This window comes from Chinchilla lanigera, unplaced genomic scaffold, assembly GCF_000276665.1.
Source record: "Chinchilla lanigera isolate Chin_1 unplaced genomic scaffold, ChiLan1.0 scaffold00023, whole genome shotgun sequence".
Lineage (NCBI taxonomy): Eukaryota > Metazoa > Chordata > Mammalia > Rodentia > Chinchillidae > Chinchilla > Chinchilla lanigera.
In genome coordinates, this window is record NW_004955424.1 from 13,790,949 (window position 1) to 13,818,041 (window position 27,093).

General features: G+C 40.5%; 1 protein-coding gene across 16 annotated transcripts in view; it reads right to left on the reverse strand.

Annotated features, from left to right (window-relative positions):
* Dysf (dysferlin) overlaps positions 1–27,093 on the reverse strand; it is a 214,308-nt gene that overhangs the window by 34,819 nt on the left and 152,396 nt on the right. For 8 of the 16 annotated variants that reach the window (XM_013514697.1, XM_005385592.2, XM_005385588.2 and 5 more), the window contains one exon: positions 25,549–25,611. The exons of the other annotated variants lie outside the window; for them this stretch is intronic. In XM_013514697.1, the coding sequence (XP_013370151.1) occupies positions 25,549–25,611 (63 nt within the window). The remainder of the gene's footprint in view (positions 1–25,548; positions 25,612–27,093) is intronic. 16 annotated transcript variants of the gene reach the window in all.

Here is a 27,093-nt window from a genome sequence, read left to right on the forward strand (position 1 = left end):
AAACCCCCTGCTTCTCCAAAGGCAAAGCCACACAGACTGGAGAAGATTTCAAAACCAGCCAGGTATTAGAGGCAAAGATTCTTCCCCTAGCTCTGCCCTCATTCATGTGTTCGTCAGGCTCTCAAAACCCCTTTCCTTTCTATGAAGTAAGTATAATCATCATGATACCCCCACACTGCAAGAACATACTGATGGTTGGAGGGTGCTACGTGCTCTGGCTTGTATCTATGTGTCCCCTCAAAGCCTCATGAGCTCACAGGTGGGACTTTTCAGAGGTGGAATATGGATTAAGGGTGTGTGATATCTGGATTAGTCCCCTAGTTGGGTTAGCACAGTTCTTGAGTGCTGCTGAATGGATTTACTGAAGCGGGACGCCCTACCCTGGGTGTGGGTGGCACCAATCAATGGGCTTGTAGCCTGGATGGAATATAAGGGGACGGAAAGAAGGCAGGCTCCTGCTTCCTGCCTGACCTGCCATGGACTGTCTCTCCTCAGCCATGCTGCCTTGCCTTGGAGCCCGCCAACTATGAACTGAAACCTCTACAAACTGAGCAAACTTTGAGTACTGGGTACTTTGCTTTAGCAATGAGAAAAGTAACTAAGACGCTAAGGTAGTCTGGGGGAAATGTCAATAATATATTATTTATAAAACAAAGTACAGTAGATCCAGGAAAGCTCAGACCCAAAAGAGCTAACCTGCCTTCCTCCCCCTGCATTGAAAATCAGAACTTTTATTTCCAAGGGTGAAATCAAGGCAGCATTCCTTACTTACCAAGTGTGCTTTACTCAAAAGACCTGCTAAATGTGGGGAATTTGACAAGCAGAGAGGAAGTTCTGATAATTCACCCCTTGTCCTTTCCTTCCTCCACTCATTATGATTGCAAGAAGGGCCTGCTGCCTGTATAGCAAATACTGACTTCTCCACCTGCACAGGATATAGCCATAGGCTTCTTGGCTCTTGTGAACAGAACACTCCTCCAGGTCCGTACTGCCTAAGTAATGTGCCCTCTTACCCAGGGAGTCAGTAAGCTTCCTGAAGATGGGATGGTCATGCCACCTATGCTTGCCTGGAAACCCACCTACAACTGGTATTTGCCCTGTACCTCTCATGCCACTGAAGCTCATCAGTCTAACTGGAAGGGCCAAGGGCAAGGTGTTGAGAGAGCCATCCTGGAAGGTGGCTAGGGGATCTGCCAGGAAGCTCCTCTAAGTCTTTGAAATGAAATAAATATCTATCATTGAGTTTTTTTAAATAATGGCAGCTCCCTTTAAGCCAGTGCTAAGTCCTTTGGGTTCCTGCTCATAAAAGATGAGCACAAGCAGGAGCCAGGCCAAGGGACTTGGACAAGGATAATCACACTGGGGAGAGGGCAGCAGGAGGCGATAAGAGTCTCTGCGACCCCGGAAGTATGGCCCTAACATGTTGGTGTGGCCAGATGTGGTCCCCACCCAGCAGAAAATGGGTGCCAGAGTGAGGCTGTCATTACTGAACCCACTTACCAGGAGGATCTTCTGCAGCCAGGAGAGAGGAAACAAGAGATTCAGCTGGGTTAAGATATAGGGAAGTACAGTTTTCTGACTTACAGCCACTTCACAAAAAAACAGCATAGAACATGGCACTCCCTAGTTCTGATGTTTAAGTTTTATTTAAGGAGAAAGATGCTATAGATGAACCCATATATACAGATATCACATCAAACACACAATGACCAGTACACAGAAGAATATAAGTACAGTCATGCCCTAGGGAGATTTATATGCTGAATCACTCCCACAAAAATACACAGACACATACATGGACACACAGGTAAATATGCACACTTAGGTAGAAATTGTTAGAATGGAATTTAATTTAACTGTTTTGTTTTTTTTTTTCCCGGTACTGGGAATCAAACTCACGACCTTGCACTTACCAGGCAGGCACTATGCCGCTGAGCTAAATCCCCAGCCCCTAATTTAACTGTTTGATTCTCCCCAAATCTTTATTTTCTTTCCCTGCTCAAATACTTAAAATTTGAGGTCATAAGTCAGGTACAGAAGGGCAAAAAACAGGTATGTTTTGTACAAAGTAAAGACAGGAACACGAGAGTTATGGGTAAAGCCTTGTAAAATCAAATAAACTCTAAAATGAACAAGAAACAGAGACTCCAATATCACTGATGTTGAAAACTAAATAGACACATTATGCAAACTGAAGACAGAAAATATACCTTTTTTTCCAGCACCCTTGAAGCACTTAGAAAAAAAAAAAAGCCACAAGGCAAATCTCAATAAAGTCCCATATCAGTCACATTTTCTAACTATTCTGCAATAAAGCTCGAATGTAATGAAAATTTAAAATTAAAATCCTAATCCTTTAGAAATTTAAAGGCATACTGTTAAAACCTTCTTAAGTCAAAAAGAAAACCAAAACTAAAATCATATGTACTTAGAAAATACCAACAATGAGAGGTACATGCCCCAAAATGCATGGGTTATAGACAAGCCTGTACTCAAATGAAAATTAATGCTTTTCACTTTCATACAAAAAGAATGAAAATAAATAATATGATAATTCAAGAGACTGGAAAGATCAGGAAAACCATAGAAAACTGCAAATTGAAATTAATATATTAGAAATGAGAATACTACAGATAATAACTAAACCCCAAACCAAGTATTCAAAAGACCAATAAAAGAGATAAATATGTATGAAACCTAATTTTTTAAAGTAGGTAGACTATCAGGAGTGAAAAAGATCAAATAAGGGAGGTTGTAGCTCAGTGGTAGAACATCTGGACTCAATGTCCCCCAAAAGAAAAAAAACAGACAGGCTTAAATGAATGACAAAATCTTGGAAAATCTGGGTGATTCTGTGGAAAAATGTGAATTTCCAAAATCAATTTAAAAATAGTAAAAATACAGCCAGGTATGGTGGTCTACACTATATTCCTTGTACTCTGGGAAGCTGAGACAGGAAGTTTGCAAATTCAAGCCCAGCCTGGGCAAGTGACTTAATGAGACCCTGTCTCAAAAAAATTTTTAAAGAGAGAAAAGATTTGGGGCTGTAATTCAACACAAAGGCCTTGGGTTTAATACCCAGAAATGGAAAAAAAAATAGAAAATGTAAGAGATCAGTAACCATGAAGGAAAGTGGAAGGGATCTCAAAGAACTACTTCCAAAAATGGTATCAGACTAAAAGAGTTTCTTTTGGAGAAAGTTCTATGAGTCTTTCAAAGAATAAAATCATATTTTGCTCTACAACATAGAAAAGTTGAAAATTTTATCTGTTCATTTAATGAAACCAAACCTAACAAAAAACACTCCCCCATAAACACACACACACATACACACACACACACACACACACACACACACACAGAGTCGTATTCCTGAATAGAGATCTAGAGATCTTAAATAAAATATGAACAGATTGCTTCAGAAGATCTGCCCTGCTCAAGGTGAGTTATTCCGGAGTGCAAGGACAGCTCAATAGGAGTAACTAAGGAGAAAAAATCCACCCAAGCAGCATAACAGAGGTTTGAACACTGATTGAGACTCAGGAACCAAACTGTCAGGATTCAAACCCTGTATTCCTACCTGTATGACCTTAAGCAACTACTTAAGCTTTCTGTTCCTTAATTATCTTGATTGTAAAATGGGAAAATAACATTAATTTGACAGATTTGGAAAGGAATAAATGTCAGCATACATTAAGTGCTTAGAATGGTGCCTACCACATAAATGCAAAGTGAGTGCTTCTTGATATTAACTGATAATAGTATTGTTTTGTTTTGTTTTGTTTTGTTTTGTTTTGTTTTGTTTTGTTTTGTTTTGTTTTGTTTTTGTGGACCAGGTTAGCTTCTTGGCCAAGGATTTACTTCCACAAACTACTGGCAGAGCATAGCTGGCCAGAGTCTTTCTGGAAAGCAAATGAGCAGCATGTTTTTATCACCTTAAAAATGTGCATACAGAGGATGTTTCTCAGGGGTAGAAAGCATACTTAGCATGCATGAGGCCCTGCATCCAATCCCAGCACCACTGCTAAAAAAAAAAAAAGACATACATTCTGACTCAACAATCTTATCATAGAAATCTATCCAAAGAAAATATTCATGGACATGCATGAAGATTTAACTTTATTAAACAGCAAAAAATTGGAAACAACTTAAGTATCCAACAATAAGGAACCATTTGGGTAAACTGTCTATCCAATTAAATGTGCACACCATGCAACATAAAAACGACACTGTAGAAATATATTTACTAATATGGAAAGCTATTCATAATTTATGAGATTTATAAAGGGTCAAATAAGAAATGAATAATGTGATCTCACTGAATAAAAAGACTAAATCCCAAATGTTCACAGTGATTACCTTTGAATGTGAGATTATATATTTTTTTCTTTTACTTTTTATGTTACTCAAAAACTTCTGATTTTTCATTGTGTGTAAATATTCCTTGCATAAAAATATTTTAAGATAAATGCTAACTTGTCTCACTTATATTACCAGTATCTTTTGCTCACTGAAAAGAATGTTTTGTCCTTTTGTTTGTTTCTTCTTTGTAAAAATCTTTTTGTCCATAACTTCTACTCTGAATAACATTTTGCCTATTCTTTTAAGATCATAATACCTATATATTAGCCACTGTTATTCCCTAATTATTTTGATAGGGAAATTTTGTTTTCTTTTTAAAAATATCCCTTGCATAATTTTAAAAATTAAAAAGTTCAAAAATAAAGAACAGCAGTATACTTCAAAAAACATATCAAGAAAGTTAAAAAGACAACTCACAGGGTGGGAGAAAATATTTGTAAATCATATGCGTGATGATGGATTTATATTCAGAATGTATAGAAAACTCACAAAATTCAATATTAAAAAAATAGCCCAGTTTAAAAATGGGCAATTTAGGCGGGGCATACGCCTGTAATGGTGGCGTATGCCTATAATCCCAGCACTTGGGAGGCTGAGGCAGGAAAATCACTCCAAGTTCAAGGCCAGCCTGGGCTACATAATGAGTTCAGGCCAGCCTGAACTAGATAGAAAGACCCTGTCTCAAAAAAAAAAAAAAAAAAACTGGGCAATTTAAATAGACATTCACCCAAGAAGATATACAAATGACCAATGAGCAGCAGAAAAGACATTCAACATCATTAGCCATCAAGGAAATGCACATCAAAATTGTAGTGAAGAAACTATTTCATACCCAGTAAGATGGCTATACTCAAAAAAGTCAAATAATAAAAAGTGTTGGAGAAGATGTAAGCAGATTGCAATTTTATACAATACTGGTGAAAACGTAAAATGGTGCAGATAGTTTTCCAAACAGTTTGGCAGTTCCTCAAAGTGTTAAACATAAAGGAATATAGGATGCAATGATTCCACTCCTAGTATAGGTACGAGAGAAATGAAGATGTTCTGGCCACACAAAATGTTGTACTTGGCTGTTCATAGCATTAGTCATAGTAGCCAAAAAGGGAAAACCCAAAAGTCCATCAATTGAAGAATGGATAAAGAAAATACGTAGTAGCATATCATTTGGTAATAAAAAGGAATGAAGAACTGGTGTATGCTGCAGCATATATGAATCCTGAAAACATTATGTTAAATGAGAGAAGTTAATCACAAAAGCCCACATGTATGATTTCATTTATATGAAATGAGACAAAAAGTACATTAGTGGTTGCCAGAGGCTAAAAATGTTTGGGAGGAAATGAGGAAGAACTGCTGTAAGTATAAGATTTCTTTTTGGGGTGATGAAAGTATTCTAACACGGATTATGGTGATGGTTGCACAACTCTGTTAATATACTAAAAAACACCAAATTGCACACTTTCAGTAGGACTTGTATTTGTATGGATTATCTCAGCAAAGCTATTAAAACAAAAAAGAACAAATGATCAAAGACAAAAATATAGCCTTAATCTAAAGAATAAAAGTAGAAATCTCAAGTATTTATCCTAAGGAAATAAGACATTTTTCTTTTTGATAGAATAAGCAATTGACCACCAAACAAAACTGAAGGCTTGCTGCACACAGTTGTCCTAAGAGCCTCCCTCAGCTGCCTCATCCCTCTAAGCTCCAGGGATGTCGGGTGGCTCACCAGAAGAGCAGCCATGGCCTCCCTAACTCCTATCTTCCAGCATCACCTGCTCGGTGACTTCTGCCCTTATTGTCTCCCCGAATTCTACACATAAACCCTCTTCTAATCAAAACCCTCATCCTTGACATTAGCTACATGTGCCATGAACCAAAACTGACATAGCAACTAATTTAAGGGTTTTAGCCCTCCAGTCCTTTGTTTCCCCCTCTGGCCTTCCTGCTTAATCATTTCTCCCCTATCACCTCTCCAGTCCCACTCTCCCTTCTAGTTTCACATTTTGCGGAGTGTTAATGTGTATAATGTATTTTGATCATATTCACCCCTCATTACCTGTCTTTACATCCTTTTCCTCTCCCACTTCTTCCCCTTTTCTAGTAATAGCCTCCCTTTTACTGTACTTTCTAGTCATCTTTTTCAGATTCCATGTGATATTTGTCTGAGTCTAACTTATTTCGTTCAACGTGATGGTTGTTACTCTTGGTTGTCATCTTGGTTGGGTTGAGAGATACCTAGGAGAGTAGTAAAGCACATTTCTGGATGTGTCTGTGTCTCTTGGGGGTCTGGTTCTTTTTCTGCTCTCTGCTTCCTGGCTACCATGATTTGAGTGGCTCTCTCCTGCCATGTTCTTCCACCACAACATTTCTTCCTCGGAGCCAGATGACCATGGACTGACATCTCTGAAACCCTGAGCCAAAATAAATCTTTCCTCCTTTGAGCTGTGTGTCTCAGGTCTACAACTACAAAAATCTGACTAACACACCACCTCTCCTGCGTCATCAAACCTGCCTCTCTACCGGATTATTCCCAACAGCATTCAAACATGGGGCTCCACATCTCCAGCAATGAAACATATATGGGAGTGTGTGTGTGTGTGTGTGTGTGTGTGTGTGTGTGTACAGTTCTCCTTTGGCTCCAAGCTTATTTCTCCCTTTTCAGGAAGCTTTACAGAAATAAGTATGTACACTTGCCCCTAATTTTTATCTTTCCAAGATCTCTGTTCCACCTAAACATGCTGTCGAGGTCATCAGTGACTCAGATCTCCTTAATTAAACTAGTGGCAGTAACTAGTAGTGGTCACTCCTCTATCCTTGAAACATCTCCCCCTGCCCTGGACAGGAGAGCACTCCACTCTCTAGAACACTGCAGTGTGGTCCTCCCATCTCACTGGCCACACCTTCTCAGTCTTGTTTTCTGACTCCTCCTTGTCACTTGCTATTTGGTCCTCTGAGAGCACCAGTGTGGTTGAACTACTTCTCCTCTCTATCCACCCTCACACCATTAGGGTTCACTTTTGATCTCACATATTCAAATAACATGTGTATTGATAGGTCTCACATTGAGCTCCCTCCACCCTGGATGGCTCCCCTGAACTTCAGCTGCCTAATACACATGCTTACTGGACACCTAATAGTTTCTCTAATGAATCATGTCCAGATCCAGTGCCTAAACACCCCCGTACCAAGTCTGCTCTTCAGTCTTCCTCAGATAAATAAATAGTAGCTCTTTCCTTTTAAGATGCTTTAGCCAAATACCTTTAATCCTCTTCCTCATGCCTCATAACCAATCCCTTAGCAACTCTTGTTGGAACCATCTCCAGTGTATATTCAGAATCAAACCAATTCCCCCATCACTGCCACCCTGATCCAGTCCCATCACCTCACAGGCTCCTTAATGACCCTCTGCCTTTACTCTCAGTCCCCTCCACCCCATCCATTCCTAACACACAGCCATGGACACCAGGACGTGTCATCTCTCAGCACAAATCCTTCTGATGATTTGTCAGCTTACTTGGAAGAAAGTGAAGCCCTGAGAGCACCCAGGAGAGCCTCTCATGATCAGCACCTACACTTCTCTAACCTCATATCCTTCTGCTTTTTTGCTCACTCCCCCTGCTCCTGCCACATGGACATCCCTGGTCCTGAACTCTTCCAGCACTTTACGTCTTCCCTTTGTAGGAGCTCCATTCCCCCAACGGTTCCATGGGCCATTTATTTACCACCTTCAACTCTCACTCCAGCGCAGTCTCAGTCCTACCCTTCTATTCATCATATTTTAAATCACAGCCGCCCTCCCAGCATTCCTAGTTCTATTCCATTCCTGACTTTTTCCACTACAATTATCCTCATGTGATATTCCATGTTTTACTTGGGTCTTTGTTATTATATCTCCTCCCTCATTTTAGCAGAACCCTGTGTCTTTTCTGTCTGTGTATTTCTGGTTTTTTGAGACAGGGTCTCACTATACACTTTAGTCTGGCCTTGAACTCACTATGGAGCCCAGGCTGGCTTCAAACTTGCAACAATCCTCCTGCCTCAGCCTCCTGAGTGCTGGAATTACGGCGCTGCACCACTACACTCAGCATGTATCTTCTGTGATACACATATCTCCAGTACTTAGAACACTGCCTGGCACGTGTTTGCAGTTCAGGAAATATTTTATGTATACATAAAGGCCTAGATAGCAGTGAGTGGGCAGGTGCTGACCCTTGGCTTTTAAGTTTCCAAAGACAGATAATGCGCCATTAAAAAAACAAATTTTTTAAAAAGTTTTGTTCAGTCAGTATTGCCTCACCAGAGACAAGGGAGATGGAAGGGCAGAGGGGGAGCAGAAGCAAAGACTGGAGACTTGTTATGGTTTCTGATTCCATGCCCAGGTTAACTCTTCCATTAACTTAGGGGTCTAGTAAGCAGCAGATACCCAGAAGATCCCAGAGGATCTGGGGCTGGGACACTTGGCAGAAGATAGCTACACGGGTGTCACAGAAGAGTGAGCTCAACAGAACCCTTGACATTTCCCATAGACCCAAGACCCTGGCATGGGATATCTGCTAAGTAGTACCACACTCCCCAGCTGGACTTGCAAGTTAGTGAGAGACAGGAGCCAGGAAACCCAGTAGGATCATGGGGCTGAGATGAGAAGATGCTGTCAGCAGATGCAATGTGATCTGTGTGCCCTGAAATCAGGAGGCGCATATATGCCAGAGTGGACACATGCCCATGACTAGAACTCCATCCCTGTGGAAGTAATGACATTATGAAAGCCCAAACCAGAATTTAGCTGCCTCCCAGGGGTGCAGAGCAGGGGGAGAAAGCCCAAACTAAGTTTAAACATAAAATGTTGGGCTTTTCTGCCATCAGGAAAAAATATGAGCTCAAAGGAGGGATTAAGTTGACTACAGAAAAATAAAGTTATATTTTTAACATACCCACAGATGTGACTTGAAAGTATCATTCTAGCCATTGCAACATGGCTTCTCATAGAGTTATTTCCATCTCAGTTCTCTTGCTCAAAACATTCAAGGATAACTTAGGTCATAAGCCCCAGAAAAACAGGACCACGCTTCCACGTCTTAACCCAGATGTGCCAGAGCCAGCTAAGCCTCTCATATCAGTTTGCCTCATCCTCCAAAGCTCCAGCGGGGAAGATGTCCTGTCTTCTTTGATTCCAAGTGCCTTCTTGACCTCTTTTTACCATAGCTATGTGCTCAGCCTTGGAACATGGAAAGGAGGAGAAAGAAAGAAAATACAACGTGCTTGGTCTTTGACACGTCATCTAAGGCTTTAACAAGAAGTCTGGCTGTTAAAACTTTATTCTGCAATGCCCAAGGTTCAGGGCTCATCACCACTCAGTCTGCCACCCAGGTCTGATCAAGGTACGGACTGGAAGCCTCTCCCATTTCAGCTAAGAGCAAAGATTCAGGTCCTGGGCAACAAGAGCCATGTAGCAAAGACATGCTTTTCTAGCTTTGATCCAGTCTAATGGGCACCCTAATCCCTCCAAAATCCCAAATCGGTCTGGTTGATTCCAAGTATTTTATCTCTCATTATCATTCAGTGATCTTACACATTCCAAGAGTATGGATAGCAAAATTGGCAACAATAACTCCAATTCTTCCTTTCTGTGAAATCAGGAAGGGGACATTGGAGGGGAGAAATGGGACAGGACTTTTCTTTTTGCCCCAGGATAACCACTAGAATCAAAGAGAAAAGTTCCTGATCAAATTCATTTATCACTAAGTTTATAAAGCTAAACTTTGTTGATTATATAGAACTACACACCCACTTCTAAATAAAGCAGTGTAAGGTTTTTATGGTTTTAAGTAGGCCTTTGTTCCCGGTGTTGAAAGTACTTTCTTTCTTAGAGAAATCATTACCATCAAGATAATAATAATATAATAACTCAACAGCACAGTTTTTGTGAGGCCCTGAGTTGATGTCTGTGAGGATTTCTTCAACCCATAAAGCTTACCATGACCAATGCTCTTGTTGATTATTGTCAACACGATCAGCTTGATACCCAACATTGCTCCACTGGTTTAACATCTACACAACAGGAGTAGTGATTCGAGGATTACTCTAATTCTTCAAATGAGACTTAACAGATTATTTGCTCATGACATGCAAATATGAACATGTACATAATATACAAATACTCAAGCCTACATGTAGACCAGAAAAACACCCAGGTATGCAAATACCCTAACTTTAAACCTTGCATACAACACAGACATATGCTCACATCCAGCTACCATGTTGATTCACGAAAACTCTATACACTAACAGCAAAAATTACTTAATCATTTCCACAAGTAGAACATTGGGCTTTCAAGCTTTCACTGACATTCCCTGTAGTCTGGCCCCTCTGTCTGTTGAAGGGATCATTACTCTTCATACTCAAAATCAAGCTGGATCGGCAGAGAGGGAGGGAAAGAATGTCTTTAACCAAAGTACTAAATTGTTTCTCAAGGCCCAGTGAACAAGCATGCCTGACATCCAGCAAAGTCAAATAGATGATAAGGGACCTGGTCGTTGCTATTGGCTGGTTTCAGATAGGCAGCAACATGCACAGGGGACCTGAACTGAATCTCAACCTGCTGGCCTTTTTCCAACTCAGGAGTCTAAGAAAAGCATTCAATCTATGACTTGGTCTTCTGAAGGCAGCATGACCACATATACCCATGCAGAATGCCTGAAGGAATGGAAATGTATTCAGTAGGGTGGCAGAGATTCCATCACAGTCCTCAAGCTATGCAGAGATAATAAAACTTCTCTAATTCAGAATTAGTCTGTGGTGATTCCAGTGGGACCGGAGTAAGCAAGAGCTTACCTAAGCTTCATTCTGCTTATGTGGACAGTTTTGCCTAACAAGGGTTCCAGCAATCTACTTAAGAGAAAAACTATTTTTGAAGACCTTCCCAGGACTGCACAAGCATTCATCAAACTAGAGACACTAATATTAGCTATCTTAAATTCAATTTTAAAGGGATTTGGGGGGAGCCTACTATGTGCCAAAGTCAACCTACTTTCTAGTTAACTGTGTGCATTCTCATACACAAAAATTACATTACTTTTCAAGTATTTTTTGAACATGTTGCTCACTCAGTCTGATTTCCCCGTGCCTCAGTTCATTCGGAGAGGAGGGGGATACCGGGTGAGTTCAGAGGCCTCATGAGCACCCTCAGAGGAACCTGTGCTCAGTAGTAAAGACGCAAAAGTCCCAATCGCTGTCCTGACCCAGACAGCAGGAGATGGTGTACAGAATCAGCAAGGATAGAAAGGCATTAAGTTAAATCTCAGGGAAAGCTTCTTCCAGTCCTGCAGATTTCCAAGGAAAACTAGGAATGTCCCTCTAGGAAGAGAAAAGCATTTTTCTCTGCATGGGCAAGTGGGTCCCTCAGGAGCCAGGGGAAAGACCCCTGGAGAGGAGGCGGTGGCAGGGCCAGGGACGAGGGGAGGAGGGCTGGCTGGAGGGAGCTGGGGCTGCCTCCTCCCTGATGAGGCCCTGGAGTTTTCCAGACAAGTTTCACCCTGGGCTGTCCCCCCTGCAGTGTGCATCAAGGGAGGAGGGGTACACCCCCGAGGAGACCACAGGAATGCCAAGCAGGAGAAAGGCGCCCCGAGCCAAGGGCTCCAGCACCACCGGGGATCCAATATCGGCGAGTGACTCCAGCCCCCGTAACAGGAGAGACCGTAAAGTATGTGCTCTGCTTCCCAACCAGCAAACACAGCAAATAACCAATTACTCCAAATAGCTAACAGATTTCAGCTCTGATTTCCCTTCCTTCGCCAGACACCCCCCTCCCCATGCCTTCACTTGTCATTTGATGGGCGATTTGTATTTGCTCTGAGAAAACGAGAGAAAGAATGAGTCACAAGGAAGGTCCAGATTACAGCAGTGATGGGCATGGAACTCCTTGATCAGAACTCATGGGAGTGGGGAGGTCAGGCTGTGCGGGCAACACCGCCGAATGGAGATATTGTTAAAGAACTACACTTCTAGTACCTTGGAACACCTACAGTAATTCTTGCTACGCCATATTGTCAACCTGATGTCTTCAGCAAACTTCTTTTCAGGAGAGGATGAGTATCTTCCGAATTAGCTCATCTGATATATACAAAAGCACAGGTAAAAGCAGAATGTTACTAAAGTTATGGTCCTCCCCCCTCAGTTCCTCAAGTTCAGAGGTGCAACTGTGAAGCTCCGAGGAAAACTGCCTTGAACTCCTTCTGGAAACGCTTCCTCATTCGGAAACCACACCCAGTAATTGATTCCTTTGCTCAGAAAACCTTTGCTTCAAAGTCTTGGGATAAATTGTTGTCAGTATTCAGGAGCTACAAGAAGGCATCCTCCTAAAACTTGGAATTAAGAGAAATTCAGGGCTTCTCTAGGAGAACTGGACCATGAAATAAACGCACAATGGGTCAGAATAAGGATAAGCAAAAATCACCTCCACAAGGATGACTTAACCGCAAGTAGAAAAAATAACATATTTAGAAACATAATATATGGAAAATGCAATAAATCTACCTGGAAGAATAGGGAAAGAGGAGAACAGGTTAAATGTTTCTGGTAGCCCACACCAGCACCATCAAGGCAGAGGTCACCAAGTTTAAGGACTAAAGCTGTCCGTACCTCGGAGATGGGTGGGGTTTTTTTTTTGTTTTTTTTGTTTTTTGTTTTTTTTTTTTTTGGTTTTTCTCCGGTACCAGAAACCGAACTCACAACCTTGCACTTGCCAGGCAGGCGCTTTTGCCGCTGAGCTAAATCCCCAGCCCCGGAGATGGGTGTTTTAGTCCACGTTGGTCAGTTGCCAGTAAGTGTTAAATAATGCCACTCGCTTTCCTCACACTGATTTCCCACCCACCTCCCCTACTATTCTTTTCACAACTTCCAAGCTTACAGAGCTCATGAGCTGGACTAGCATTCAGTGTCATGTGTACCAAGCAGGTGTGTTTCTCACTGTAAACTCATAAACCAGTGACCTCAGTTTAGAGGCTTGAATAGTAAGCATCTCACCCTGAGAAAATTGATTCACCAAGTGTCTGAAGCCACAAGGTTTAGGATCCACCAGCCAAGTCTGTAGACCATTCCCTAATGTAACAGTGCTGCTCAGTAGGTCTGGTGCCAGGTCAACTCTTCTTTCCTTAAGCAACTCTTACATAGCATAGGAATCCATAGGCAGACTGCAGCTCTCACATAAGTAGCTACACCTGGCCACCACAGTAAACAGAGGAAACACATCCTCCAGGCTCTGAGTTCATTCTTCTTCCATCCTGTTGCATATTAAACAGGCAAAGTCAAACTCAAGTAAATCTAAATGATTTCTTTCTTTCTTTCACTGAGTTTTACATGAGAAGGGACCATGCATTAATGGACAGACTCTGCCTGAGCTCCCAACACTTGACAAGCAAGGACTTCCCTCTGTGGGGATAAACCAAGGACAGCAAGGAGACATCAAGATACACAAGAAGGGGACTAATCTGATCACTGAGACAAATGTCTCCCTCAGCTAAACTGAGTCAAAAGCAGAATAAAACAAATTTCTCAGTTATGTTCATAAGAAGTCTCAGGAAGACACCACAAACAAGAAATCAGAGTACTTAGTACTAAAGGAGATATAACCTGCCTGATGAAAAACATGACTGTCAAATTTAAAATTAAAATAAAGACTTTGATTTCCAGCAAAACAACAAACTAGACAACCAGAGCAATCCTCCAAGCAAGAACATCTGAATTAGCAGATATCTTTGAAGAACATCTGAAATAGCAGATATCTATTTTATATGCAAGGCTGAAGGGATGGGGATGTAAAGAAAATCCTCAGGGGCAAATGAAAAAGGAAAATAAGAAGAGAAATAAGAAGCTAAATGTATACTAACTATGGTACCCAAAAAGCCTCAAACTGAGCACTTAGTTTAAGTGAATCTGGGTTTGTAGTGTCTCCAGGCATCTTGTAAAAGTAAACACATATCCTCTTGGGAAGAATGTGACTTCCATCTAGGCCTCAAAGAATTCTGAGATAAAGTTCCAAGGAATATGAGTTCACAATCAAAAATAGTAAAATACATAAGGAAGGAGACACCATCAGCGAGAGCCAGCTAGCACCAACCAACTACAGAACCAGACCTGTTAGAATACAGAAAGCAGAATTGTCCAAAACACTTTAACAAAAAAAGTGTTTAAAGGAATAAAAGGCACATATTTTTAGTATGGCAAAAGGACAAAACTTCAAAAATAAACAAGCAGATTTGGAAAAAAAAAAGATAACCACTTTGAGAAATAAAAATACAATACTTAGGACTCAAAACTCAATAAATGGGATTAAATAACAAATCTGAAATGGCTAAAGTATAAGAAACCTAGTAGATACAGCTTCAAAAATTAGCAAAAGTGCGATACAAAGCAACAAATAATACAGTTGCCCCTGAGAATCTGCAGGACCCCCACGCAGGGACTATAAAGATGCTCAAATTCCTCAAGTAAAAGGATGTAGTATTTGCACATAAACTGCACACATCCTCCCATGTACTTTAAATAGAGAAGAGAGGGGCTGGGGATTTAGCTCAGCGGCAAAAGCGCCTGCCTGGCAAGCGCAAGGTCGTGAGTTCGGTTCCCGGTACCGGAGAAAAACCAAAAAAAACAAAAAAATAAAAATAAATAAATAAATAAATAAATAGAGAAGAGAGATAGTGTACTCTATATCTAGTCAGAGTTCCAAAAGAAATGATGGAGAATGGGGAATATGTAATGCCTGAAGAAATAACAGTTCAAAACAATACAGAACTAACAAAAAATGTTTTAAAAATAAAAGCCTGCAGATTTAGGAAGACAACAGCACAACGGAAGCCAAGAGATACAGCTGACAGAATATAATTGTCTATGAAATTAGTGTTTCCAAAAGAAGGGAACAGTCTATTTCAACAATAGAAAGTGAGAAAGTTTATAATAAATTGACCCCAACTATAGGAATCTCAATAGGTTATACTTGAGGAAGAAGGAAAATGATCCCAAAAGATGTCCTCTTGCCAGGCCACACTAGAAAAGGCATCTGACATCAAGCTGAGAAGTTCATCATCTTGGCCCATGGCAAGAAGTTGTCTGTCAACACTAGCCTCTTCACCATAGTTGGCCACCTCTATGGATGGTGGGATCCAATCCACAAAGGAAAGACCACACCCCTCAAGCACATCACAGATCATGCCCTGAGCATCCCTCCCAATGCTAACATGTTTCTGTACGAACAGGAGGTGGTAGCAGCTGAGATGTCAGCAGTGTAGGCCACTCTTCAAGCCTACACCAAGCAACTGAACTTGCAAAGAGGAGTGCTAGCTGCAGGACAGCTGGAACAGGGGCATGATACATCTGCCAAGAAGCTAGAGGAGGTTTGTGAGGAGTTGTGGGCCACTGGAGCAGCAGCTGCAGTGGCCAGAGCATGGCAGAACCTGGCTGGCCTAGGCTTAGACCCTGAGAGGCAGAATAAGCCCACCAAGAAGTTCTCAGGGGAGCTGGTGCATACGGGTCTCCCTGGCCAAAGTGTTGTACATGGGGCCATGTTGTTAATGTTGGATGAACTCACTAACCACCTGGAGGTCAATGGCACCATGTGGCTGAATAACTACATTGCTGATCATCTTCCATGACCAGGGCTTCCTGGACAACATGTGTACTGACATTATCCATCTCAATGATCAACAGCTCCATTACAATAGGGGGCAATTACATGACCTTCAAGAAGATGTACCAGCAGAAGCAAAAAGAACTGCTGAAGCAGTATGAGAAGCAGGAGAAAAAGCTGAAGGCTGATGGCAAGTTCATCAAGCAGGTGGAAAAACCAAGAAGAAGAATCTCAAGAGGCCCCTGAGTTCCTGAGGCACCCCAAGGAGTACACTTCACCTTCCCATATCCCCTGCTGCTCACCCCTCCTGTGCTGGGCCTGCACAGTGAAGCATGTGGTTATGAAGAGCAGAAGCAACTCTTTAAGAACCTGGATTTTGACATCAACATGGATTCAAGGGTCTGCACTGTGGTCCCCAATGCAAGGGGAAGAGCACACTGCTTCTGCTGCAGACCAGCAAGCTGATGTCAACCTGCAGGGAAATGAGAAAGAACTACCCGCTAAAAATTTGCTTCTTCAACCAGCACTATGCAGAGCAGCTGCACATGGAAGAGACGCCCACCAAATATCTGCAAGCATCTTCAACTTGCCCTACCAGGATGCCCACAAGTTCCTGAGCTGCTTTGGCCTTAAAAGTCACGCCCCTACCATGCAGGTCTGCAAACTGTCTGGTGGGCAGAAAGCCCAAGCTGTGTTTGCAGAGCTGGCTTGTTGGGAGCCCGAGGTGCTCATCCTACATGAGCCAACCAATAACCTGGGTGTAGAGTTTGTTGATATCTCAAGCAGAAAGGAATATAAGGGTGCCGCGATCGTCATCAGCCATGACACATGACTCATCACAGAAACCACTGCCAGCTGTGGGGGGTGGCAGAGCAGAGAGCTAGCCAAATCCATGGTCACTTCAAGGGCTATAAGCCAGCGGTGTCGGTGGCCCTAGGTGAAGTCATGATCAGCTGACCCTGAGAGTGACGTTTTCCTCCTGGAAGGCTCCCGTGAGACAAATTTATGTGGCCTGTAAGTCCCCGCTTGTCTCCTTCTAGCTGGAAATCTGCTCCTGGACTGCCGCTGACTCGGTGACCACCTGGGCACAGCAAGGTGGATGTTGTTTGATCCTATTCAGATTGTTTCCTTTTCTTTGAAAGACTTGCGTGTTTTCTTTTTAACAACAGGGCTGCCCTTACCCTTGACATCCCTCCGTACAGACAGAGGTGACCTTCATTTTTGTGGGGTTGCATCGAGCCAAGCTTAGGTGGCCTCTTGTATCAAGACTCATCGCCCAGGGGGCTGGGGATTTAGCTCAGCGGCAAAGCACCTGCCTGGCAAGCGCAAGGTCGTGAGTTCGGTTCCGGTACAAAAAAAAAAAAAAATACTAAAAAAAAAAAAAAAAAAAAAACTTTGGGAAGACTCATCGCCCAGAAGTGGCCTCTGGCCCACCGTAAAGCTTCAGACTTAGCTACTGCACCCCTGGTCTTTGGGTGATGCTGTTGTTTTCTGGTGGATTCAATGCTGACTTGGAGATGCACGCACCTTTGGAAGCTCAGAGCTGGAGATGGCTGTGAGGCCTGTACTCTTCTCTAGCCAAGAGTCGATTGACTGTGTCGTGGGGGACTAGAGGGCAGGAAAGGGGGTTTCTTCCCCCTTTACATAGGGAGGAAATAAAGCAAAGGAGTTGCTACTACCAACAAATGAACAAATAAAATTTCAAATTAGAAAAAATAAAAATGCTGATAAATGGGGTTTAAAATAATAGAGTTATTTGGAAATTGGTAAGTGATTAGAGTTAAAGTACGCTTTGTAAAATCTGGAAGAGGCTGCACATGCCAGATGAAAAACATGACTGTTAAATTTAAAATTAAAATAAAGACTTTACTGAGTTACATTTGCACGTGAAAATGTCTATACTGGTAATTAAAGGAATTGAAGTCAGGGATAGTGTTGAACTGAAGAAGTGGAAAGACATGGGGAAAAAAGAAAGAAGGATTTTTTAACCCAAAAAGAAAAATGAGAAATAAGAAATTAGAAAAATTACAGGATACAAAAGAGATACAAAATGAAATAGTAGAAATAAATTCAAATATATCACTAACAATGGTCAAGAAGATGCATTAAGAAAAAAACAGAATCCATTTGCTGTTCATAAGTGAGACACCTAAACATGAAGTCACACAGAAGTGGAGAGTAAAAGATAGAAAAGAATAAACTAGGGAAATGTTAGCCAAAAGAAAACTGTTATATTAACATAATAAAACAGCTATATTAACATAAATAAAACAGTTTTTTTTGTTTTTTTTTTTCCTTTTTGAGATAGTCTCACCACAAAGTTCAGGTTGGTCTTGAGCTCACTTTGTAGCCCAGGCTGGCCTCAAACTCACAACAATCCTCCTGCCTCAGCCTCTCCAGTGCTAGGATTACAGGTATGTGCCCCCACACCCAGTTTAAAACAGACTTTTAAAAAGAAAAACTCATTAATAGGGATTTTATCTTTTATTTTGTTTTGTTTTTGTCTTTTTGAGACAGAGTCTCACTGGCCTTGAGCTCACTTTGTAGCCCAGCCTGGTCTCGAACACACAATGATTCTCTTGCCTCAGCCTCCTGAGTGCTGAGATTACCGTGTCTGACCTATTAATAGGGATCTTAAGGGGCAGAAAGACATATTGTTAAAAGATTCAATTATCCAGGAAGACGTAAGAATTCTAAACTTGTGTGTACCCAATAACACAGCATCAAACACACAAAGAAAAAACAGGCAGAATTACAAGGTGAAACTAAAGAATATCACATCAAAGTAGGATGTGTTGTTAACACTCCAGAAACTGATAAACCACATACATACAAAATTCAGAATAAATATAGATTTAAATAATATAATTGATAAACCTGTTCTAAATGGACATGTTATATGTAAAACACATTTGGAGCTTACACATTCTTTTCAAGCACACATGGGACATTTACAAAAATTGACCTTTACCTAGACCATAAAGTATGTGTCAGGTCATTTTTAAGCATTATTACACATGAATTACATTTTGTGGGCCACTGTACAGTTACACTGAAAAACAGTAACAAAAAAGATAACTTAAAATGTAAGTTAGAAACTTCCAAAACATATTTTAAGGTAATTAAGGTGTCAAAAAGAAATAATAGAAAATATTCAGGATGAAAAATAACAAAATTTTCAAATCCTGTGGGATTCATAAAGCAGTATTTAGAATGAATTTTATAGTCTCCAATGTTTATACAAAAGTCAAAAATATAATAACCCCACAAAATAGATGGAAGGAAATAAGAAAGAGAACAAATTAATAAACTAGAAAACAAGGAACAATACACAAAATCAACTAAAAATTGATTTCTGGAAGACTGAAAAGAACCTGACAAACTCTGGCAAGAAAAATAAAGCATAATCTTAGGAATGAAAGGAGACAAACTAGATAGAAAAGAAAATATTTTAGAAAAATTAAGAAGGTATTATGGAAAATGCTACACCAATAAATTTAAAAGGAAATGGATAAACCCCTATAAAGTATAAATCACCAAAAGTGACTTGCCTAGAAATATAAAATCTCAAAGGTCCTATAAACATTTTTTAAAATTGCAGCAGCAGTTTAAAATTTCCCGAAGAAGAATGCTAAGTCTAGACAGTTTTTTAAGTGAATCTGTCAAACACTTAGACGCTAGATAATGCCCATCCTTTTGTTCTTGTAGAGACTAGTAAAAGAGTATCTATATTCAAGCCACTTGATAGGGTTGCTATTACATAGACATGGAAACTTGAAAATAACAGTATAGAAAGGGAAACATCAAGCCATTATCAATCATAAAAATTGATTCAAAAAAGTCCTAAACTAACTGTTTGCAAACTGGATCCAGCAATGCAGGAAGAAAAAAAAAAGATAATATATCATGACCAGGTTAGGTTAGTTTGTTTCAAAAATGTTTCAATACAAAAATGAGAAAGGTATCTATCAATGTAATTCACCACAATAACAGATAAAAAGAGGAAAATGATATGGTCACCTCAACATGTATGTAACTAGCATTTATAAAATGACAATATTCTAGATAAAAACTCCTAGCTGACTAGCAATAGTTCACCTCATAAATTTCATACTTGGTGGTGAAATGTTAAAATAATTCATCTTAAAATTAGGAGCAAAAAAGAGTATTCTCTTAAACCGGGTACATAAAATCCCACTGCAGGTCCCAGTGCAGCAAAGAAAGGTAAGAAAACAGTGGGGGAAAAAAAAAAAAAAGAAAACATACACAGAAGAATCAAAACTGTAACTAATTACAAATTAGATGATTGACCACACAGAAAACCCAGGAAAATGTTTGAATCGATAGAATTAACCAGAAAGTTCAACAATCAATTGTGTTTATTTAAACAAAAACTAATAAGGAAATGTACCTTTAAGTAACAGCAAAGCATAAAAGAGCTAGAACTAAACCTATAAAAGTTGTACTAGGGGCTGGGGATTTAGCTCAGCGGCAAAAGCGCCTGCCTGGCAAGTGCAAGGTCGTGAGTTCAGTTCCTGGTACCGGAGAAAAACCAAAAAAAAAAAAAAAGTTGTACTAGACTTGTTTGATAAGTTATAAAAATATTAAGACATTAAAAACACCTAAATACAGAGATATATCGTGTTTACAGTTTAAATGACAATACTATGAAACTGTCTATCCTTCCCCAAATTGATCCAGATACTAGCTATAACTCAATCACACAATCTCAACAATTATTTTGGTTTTTGTTAATGTTGGTGACAAGCTGATTCTGAAGGTGGAAAAGCAAGGGACCAGAATAGCAATAAAACTGCTGAAAATAAACAAGATTGGATAGTTTTTTATCAGATATCAAAACTTATTAGAAAAATTACAGTAAAAAAGGTGGTGGAATATTAGAACAGAAGAAGAAATAGACTAGTAAAATAGAATTGCAAGCCCATAAACAGATTCACACTTCTATGAAATTCTTTTAACACAACTGTCATAATTAGTTAACAAAAAGAATAGGTCATTCTATACTAACATGATAGTCACATAGAGCATTGTTATTCATATGGGAAATATTTAAAAACTAACTCAACCTCACAGTACATACACACACACACACACACACACACACACACACACACACACACTCCAGATGTAATACAAACTTAGGTATGCTTAAGCATGAACAGCAAAACTTAAACATCTTTAAAAGAGAATGCAAATAAACACCACTTTTTAAAGTTTTTTTTTCTCAAGAAAAGAGAATGAAATGTTAATTCAAAATAACCCAAATATATATCATAGGAATTTCAGAGTGAGAGAGCTCAAAAATGACCTCCCACTAGAAATTGAAGCAATTAACCTTATATCAGCAAAAATTGTGTTTGGATGAAAAAAAATCCTAAAACAGATGAAATTGTATTAAGCCTAATTTTTAAAAAAGATAAATACAGTAAAACAAATATACAAAACTAAGCACGAGGATGAAAATAAAACAGATACGGAAGTATTTTCTTTTATTGTCACCACATTACAAACCCATCCTAATGTCACCAGGCAACATGGGCACATCCAAGCTACCAAACTGACTGATGAAGTAGAAAGTGATCAAAGAATCCCCCCCTTAAAAAGGGGCTGGGCCCAGCTTTACATATGAGTTGCACCAGGGCAGTTGCATTTTATACGATTACATAAGATTTATATTCCTAAAATTTTTCTGTAATTCAAACCTTGCAAAATACAACACAAGTCTAGGCTTGATGGCACACTCCCATAATCCCAGCACGCAGGAGGCTGAGGCAGGATAACTGCTGCAAATTCAAGACCCGCCTGGGCTGCATGAGTGAGTTCAAGGCTAGACCAAACTACATGGTGGGACCTTGTCTCAAAAAAAAGCAACACAGCCTTCAAGAAAAAAATAACTAACTTTGTTAATCATCTAAATCATACATATAATTCACATGGCCACATTTTTCCCATTTGTAATTATATACATATTGGCTAATGTATATTATTTGCTTTGAAAATTTTTATTAGTGCATGTTTGCAATACATTCATCCTGCGGAGTTGGTACATACACATAGCTGTTCTTAATTTTTACTTTCCCTTCCCCTCCCCACTTCCAGTGCTAGATCCCCACCCCATTTGCAAAAGGTCTACCTCATTCCTCATCATCTTTCTTTTATTTTGCTCTTTAAATCATTTATAGTTTGGACTTCTCATATATGAGAAGCCATGTAACATTTAACCTCCTGTGTCTGATTTATTTCACTTAGCGTTATGATTGTAAGGTTCTCATCCATTTTCCTACAAATTACTGAAATTCATCCTTCTTTGTGGCTGAGTAATATTCCACTATATATCACATTTTCTTTACCCATTCATCAGTTGATGGACATATAAGCCATTTCCAAGAATTATCTACTGTGGGTTGTTCTATAAACATGGATATGCATATATCTCCATAATCTGATGTCTTTAACTCTTTGGAGAAATACCCAGAAGTGGTACACCTGGTTTGAATAGAATTTCTATTTTCAGTTTTTGAAGAATCTCCACAGTGTGGCCACCACTTTTTAAGTTACATGATTGTTAGTCATTTTTAAATCTAGGTTGATTCATATTATTCTACATGAAGCAATTATTCAAAATGTTTACCACGTCATTTCCAACTAGTAAAATTCAGAAAGAGTGGCTCTAGTGTATTGTACCTTAAGAAACAATAATTCTCACCCCATACAGACTTAAAAAGCACAGACAGTAGGAGCACACCTGAAAAATATGTTTAAAGAGTTGGTAAACCCTGGTATCAGAGCCTAAAAATAATATTAATAGAGATTCAAAAATTCTAATAATAATATTTGTAGAGATGCAAAAATTCTAAATAAGTAACAGTAAATCCAACCCAATACATAATAGAAGTTCTGCTTACAAAGTTCTGGTTCACCTGGATGAACAGACACTATGCCCTGTCTGCCACCAACCTGACTAAGGTCCTCAGCCAGCGGAGGCCTGAGGCTTCTCTGGAGGGCAGCTCTCAGCAGGTGCTCTGTTTGTTTACCACCAGCCAATCGCTTTTCTTTCCAAACTTGGTTCTGCCACATGTACTCACGATAACTGATAAACGTTGCAAAAACGTAAAATTTGAACTTAATTCTTGAATTTTTTTTTTAAAACTTAAGTCCAAGTGAGACAGCATAAAGGGTGTGGGAAGAATCTTGAATGTTAAAAGAACTCGCCATTCAGATATGTTTGCAAGTATCATTAACCTCTCATCAAAACTTAAAAATCATAGACAATTGGCTGCGGTTTATAGCAAAAGGATGACGTGACACCCAGTTCAGCACACTGAAACCCAAAGCAGAGGGCTCAGCACACATCAGATGATTGTAAATTAACACGGCTTTGGTTAAAACCGAAATGTTTGTGGCACGTATGTATGACTTTAAATGAGTACCTGATTAGCGATTTATTTTCAGTTAGCCAGCCATCTGTTTGATGGCATGGGACAGGAGGGACTCAGTCTCAGAAAATTAGAACACCATGACTAATTGGCCAATCTGGGTTACCCCACGAATACAGGAAAATTATGCATTATATTAACAAGGCAATGAAAACAAAATGACCATCTTGATAAACACCAAACAATATCTGATAAAATTAAACTCCCATAGTATTATCTATTTTGAAGCTATTAATAAACTAACTTTTTTATTTTAAAGAAAATAGTACGAAAAAAGAACAATAGCAAAATATAAACAAAACAAAGCAAGGACATTAAAAATGATATGGAGTCTCAAACCAAATGATAGGGATCAACAGTGGTTGTTCTATTACGTATTGCTATCTTCAACGAAGTTGGGCAGATTACCAGATGTAAGAATAGAAGATTGATCAAATCATTAAAGGGAATAAGAAAATAATAAAAGAACATTAGAGACAATTTAAAAGAACATTAGAGACAATACGTAGTTTCACTAGACAGCATTGTAGGAATTCACCAATGGTTGTTATACTGCAAGTTGTTGTCTTCACATAAGTTGCTCAGCATAAACTAACTTTTTATAAAGTATACAACCTTGACAAAAATCAAGACTGTCTATCATTATTGTAATTAATGGTACAGATATTCTCATTAGTCAGGGTGCAAACTACTTTGATCACTAACATCTCCATTATTAAACATTATTCTAAAAAAAAAGCAAGAATAAGATAGAGCTATTAGCAAGAAAGTCACATTTATCATTACCAGAAGAAAACAAACTTATCCACCTGGAAAACCCAACAAAATCAACTAACAACTATCAGAACTAATACTAAAGCTTAATAAAGAGTCAGTTTCAAGACAAGTATACAAAAATAATTGTTTTCTTATATTTTAGCCATAGTCAAAAATCATAAGGAAAAAATATTCCTCTGAGAAATAGAAATAAAAGCTATAAAATGCCTAGGAATAAGTTTTAATGAGAAATGACTACAGAAAGCAAACTTTTAAAAAATCTCCTCTAAAGTATATAAAAGAGGACAGCAGTGAGAATTAACAAATTAAATAACAAATTGATGATACAGAGTAGTTAATACTTTATGGATGTCCATATGACATGCAGCCATAGTTTTTATAAAAAATATGGAAAGGCCTTCACATTATACCTTAAATTTAACATGCAGATCAAAGTTCAATATGATTTCAGTTTTGTTTTTAAAAGTATGCACGTGACCATAAAAGATATCTAAAAATGTAAGCTCATCAAAATCTTCACAGTGTTCATCTTCAACTAAATAGGAACACGGGTGGTTTTAACTCTCTACCTTACACTTTGTGTTTCCTGTTTCTTCTACAAAAGATAAATCACAGAACAAGGAAAACAGGCATTGCCTCCTCCTAGAAATCCAGAAGACAATACAGCAATGCCTGCCCTTGGCATCATGAAGGGAATTTAAACCAGTACTTTTTGACAAGTTTTATCTCTTATGCCTCCCCCGGCAGGTCAGGGCTCCACTTGGCCCAAGCATGGGCCTCCATGAAGGCATGGTAAAGATTCACTCCAATGTCATCTTACTGGAAAGCCCCACCCAAAAAGATAAAGCAGAGGAAATCTGCTGAGGAGGCACAAATGAGCCCTTCTAGGAACAGCAGTCACTGACCACTGGCCAAGCAGACCTCTTAGAACCTGCCAGGACCAGCCAGGGTTCCTCAGTGACACACACCTTTCTTGCATCTGGAAAGCAGAAAGTCGGCCCTGCCACCTCCCACAGAGGCTTCTCATGGCCCATGTCCCCACAGTGAGAGTCTACCTAGAGTCTTCTCTGCTTCCACCAGCCCGTGCAGCCCCACTTGAGCCCGGGTCCTCACACCAGGGAACACAAATTCCAGGAGGCACCAGGGATAACACGAGGACATTTGTAACTCTACCCCATAGCTTTCACCCCGCCCACCCATTGCTGCACAGGTGCTTGTGTTATGCAGAGAAATCCTTCCCTTCTTCCCTCCCCTGTGCTCCCCTCCTAACTCCCATCCCCAGTCCCCAGGGAAAATCAAGGACCCACAAGTAGGTAAGTGATACATACATGAGGACTGGATGGAGAAGACGCCATGTTAGTGGGGCCCAAGCTTGACAGACCATCGGCAAGCTACAAATTAAACATGCAGGTTAGCAACAAGACTCGAGGATGCATTTGGAAAAGGCTGGACAACCCCAAGGGAGTATATTCTCCCTCCATCCAGGCACCCTCTGCTTTCTCCAGGGCGCAGCCACAGATGTGGCAATAACTTGTGCTCCAGAATTAGGCAAGCCTGGCCCCATGGTTCCACGGGCCGGGTGACCTTGGGCAAGCATCTGACCTCTCTGAGCCAATGTCCCCATGTAGATAAGACACAAAAAACCTACTTCACAGGGTAACAGTGGGTATAAATGAAATGAAAGCTATGCCTACCCCCATTAGGTGAGGCCTCCTTTTTGAAGGGGCTCCGGTTTCTCACTGTCCTGGGCACAGCCAATTCAGCCATTTCTCATATGCTTCCCCTGCCTTTTCAGAGTCAGCCTGTGTCAGAGATTTCCCAGCTTCGCATCGTGCGGGGTGGGGCGAGTCTGAATAGCTAAGCGCCCCCATTTCTGCCAGGCATAGCTTTCTCAGTCTTCTCTCTTCAAGAACCTGGGCACCACAAAGCCCTACATCAGGGAGACTGAAGTCTTACAGTCCAACCCCTGCCATACCTGTGCATCAAGTCCTTGCTAGCTGTCTTCTTTACTCTAACTCTGCAGTTTACGGGGAACTTATTCCTGGGCTGCTGGGCCAAGAAGGCCTCGGGGCTCAGGGCTGGAGGTAGGGAGACATCAGAAGCCACTATAACTGGCCAGGAGGAAGTGATAGGGCCTGGCAGGTAGACAAGGCAAGAAAGAGATGCACAGCCAGAGCAACTAGCAGTGGCAAAGGAGAAGAAAACACAGCTTGGGTGAGGCAGCAAACAGTCCAGAGAGGCAGGCAGTGTCGCAGGAAAGGCACAGGAGGGAGGCTGGGGAGGTGAGGGACCTGAGGGGACCCGGAGCTGAGGGATGGACTTGTGCTTTGGGACACACTTTCCAGACAGTCAAGAAGGGCACAGAGGTGGAAGCCCTTTGGGGACCTGAGGGAGACTGTGGGGACTCGTGGAGCCCTTCCTGCTCTGTGAAGGGCACATCACTGAGTGGCATATCAGCAGCAGAAGCCTGGGCAGGAGGGCAGAGTGGCCTGTGGGCACCCAGCCAGTGCCACAGGCCGTGTGCTGTTGGCATGATGTGAGCCCCAGAATAGACTGGATGAACTCCACGTGCACCCCTAGTTGGGCAGACTGGCCCTGCCCCTCCTGTTCTCATCCTGAACCCCACAGAAGCCTTATTGTTATTTTTAATATAGTTCTTTTTTAGAAAAATGAGAGGGAAACCGGCAGTTCACCAGAGCAACAGGGGAGAGAAAATAAAGCTAAACATAGTGCTCCAAAGATCTGGTCCAGCTTCAGAAATTACACGTTCTCCTTTGGAATTCGGGCATAATTTGCTGCTCCAATTCTGGGAGAGTGTTTCCATCTTCACGGTGTCCCAGAGACTATAACTAGAGTAGCAAGCTCCAAATTAG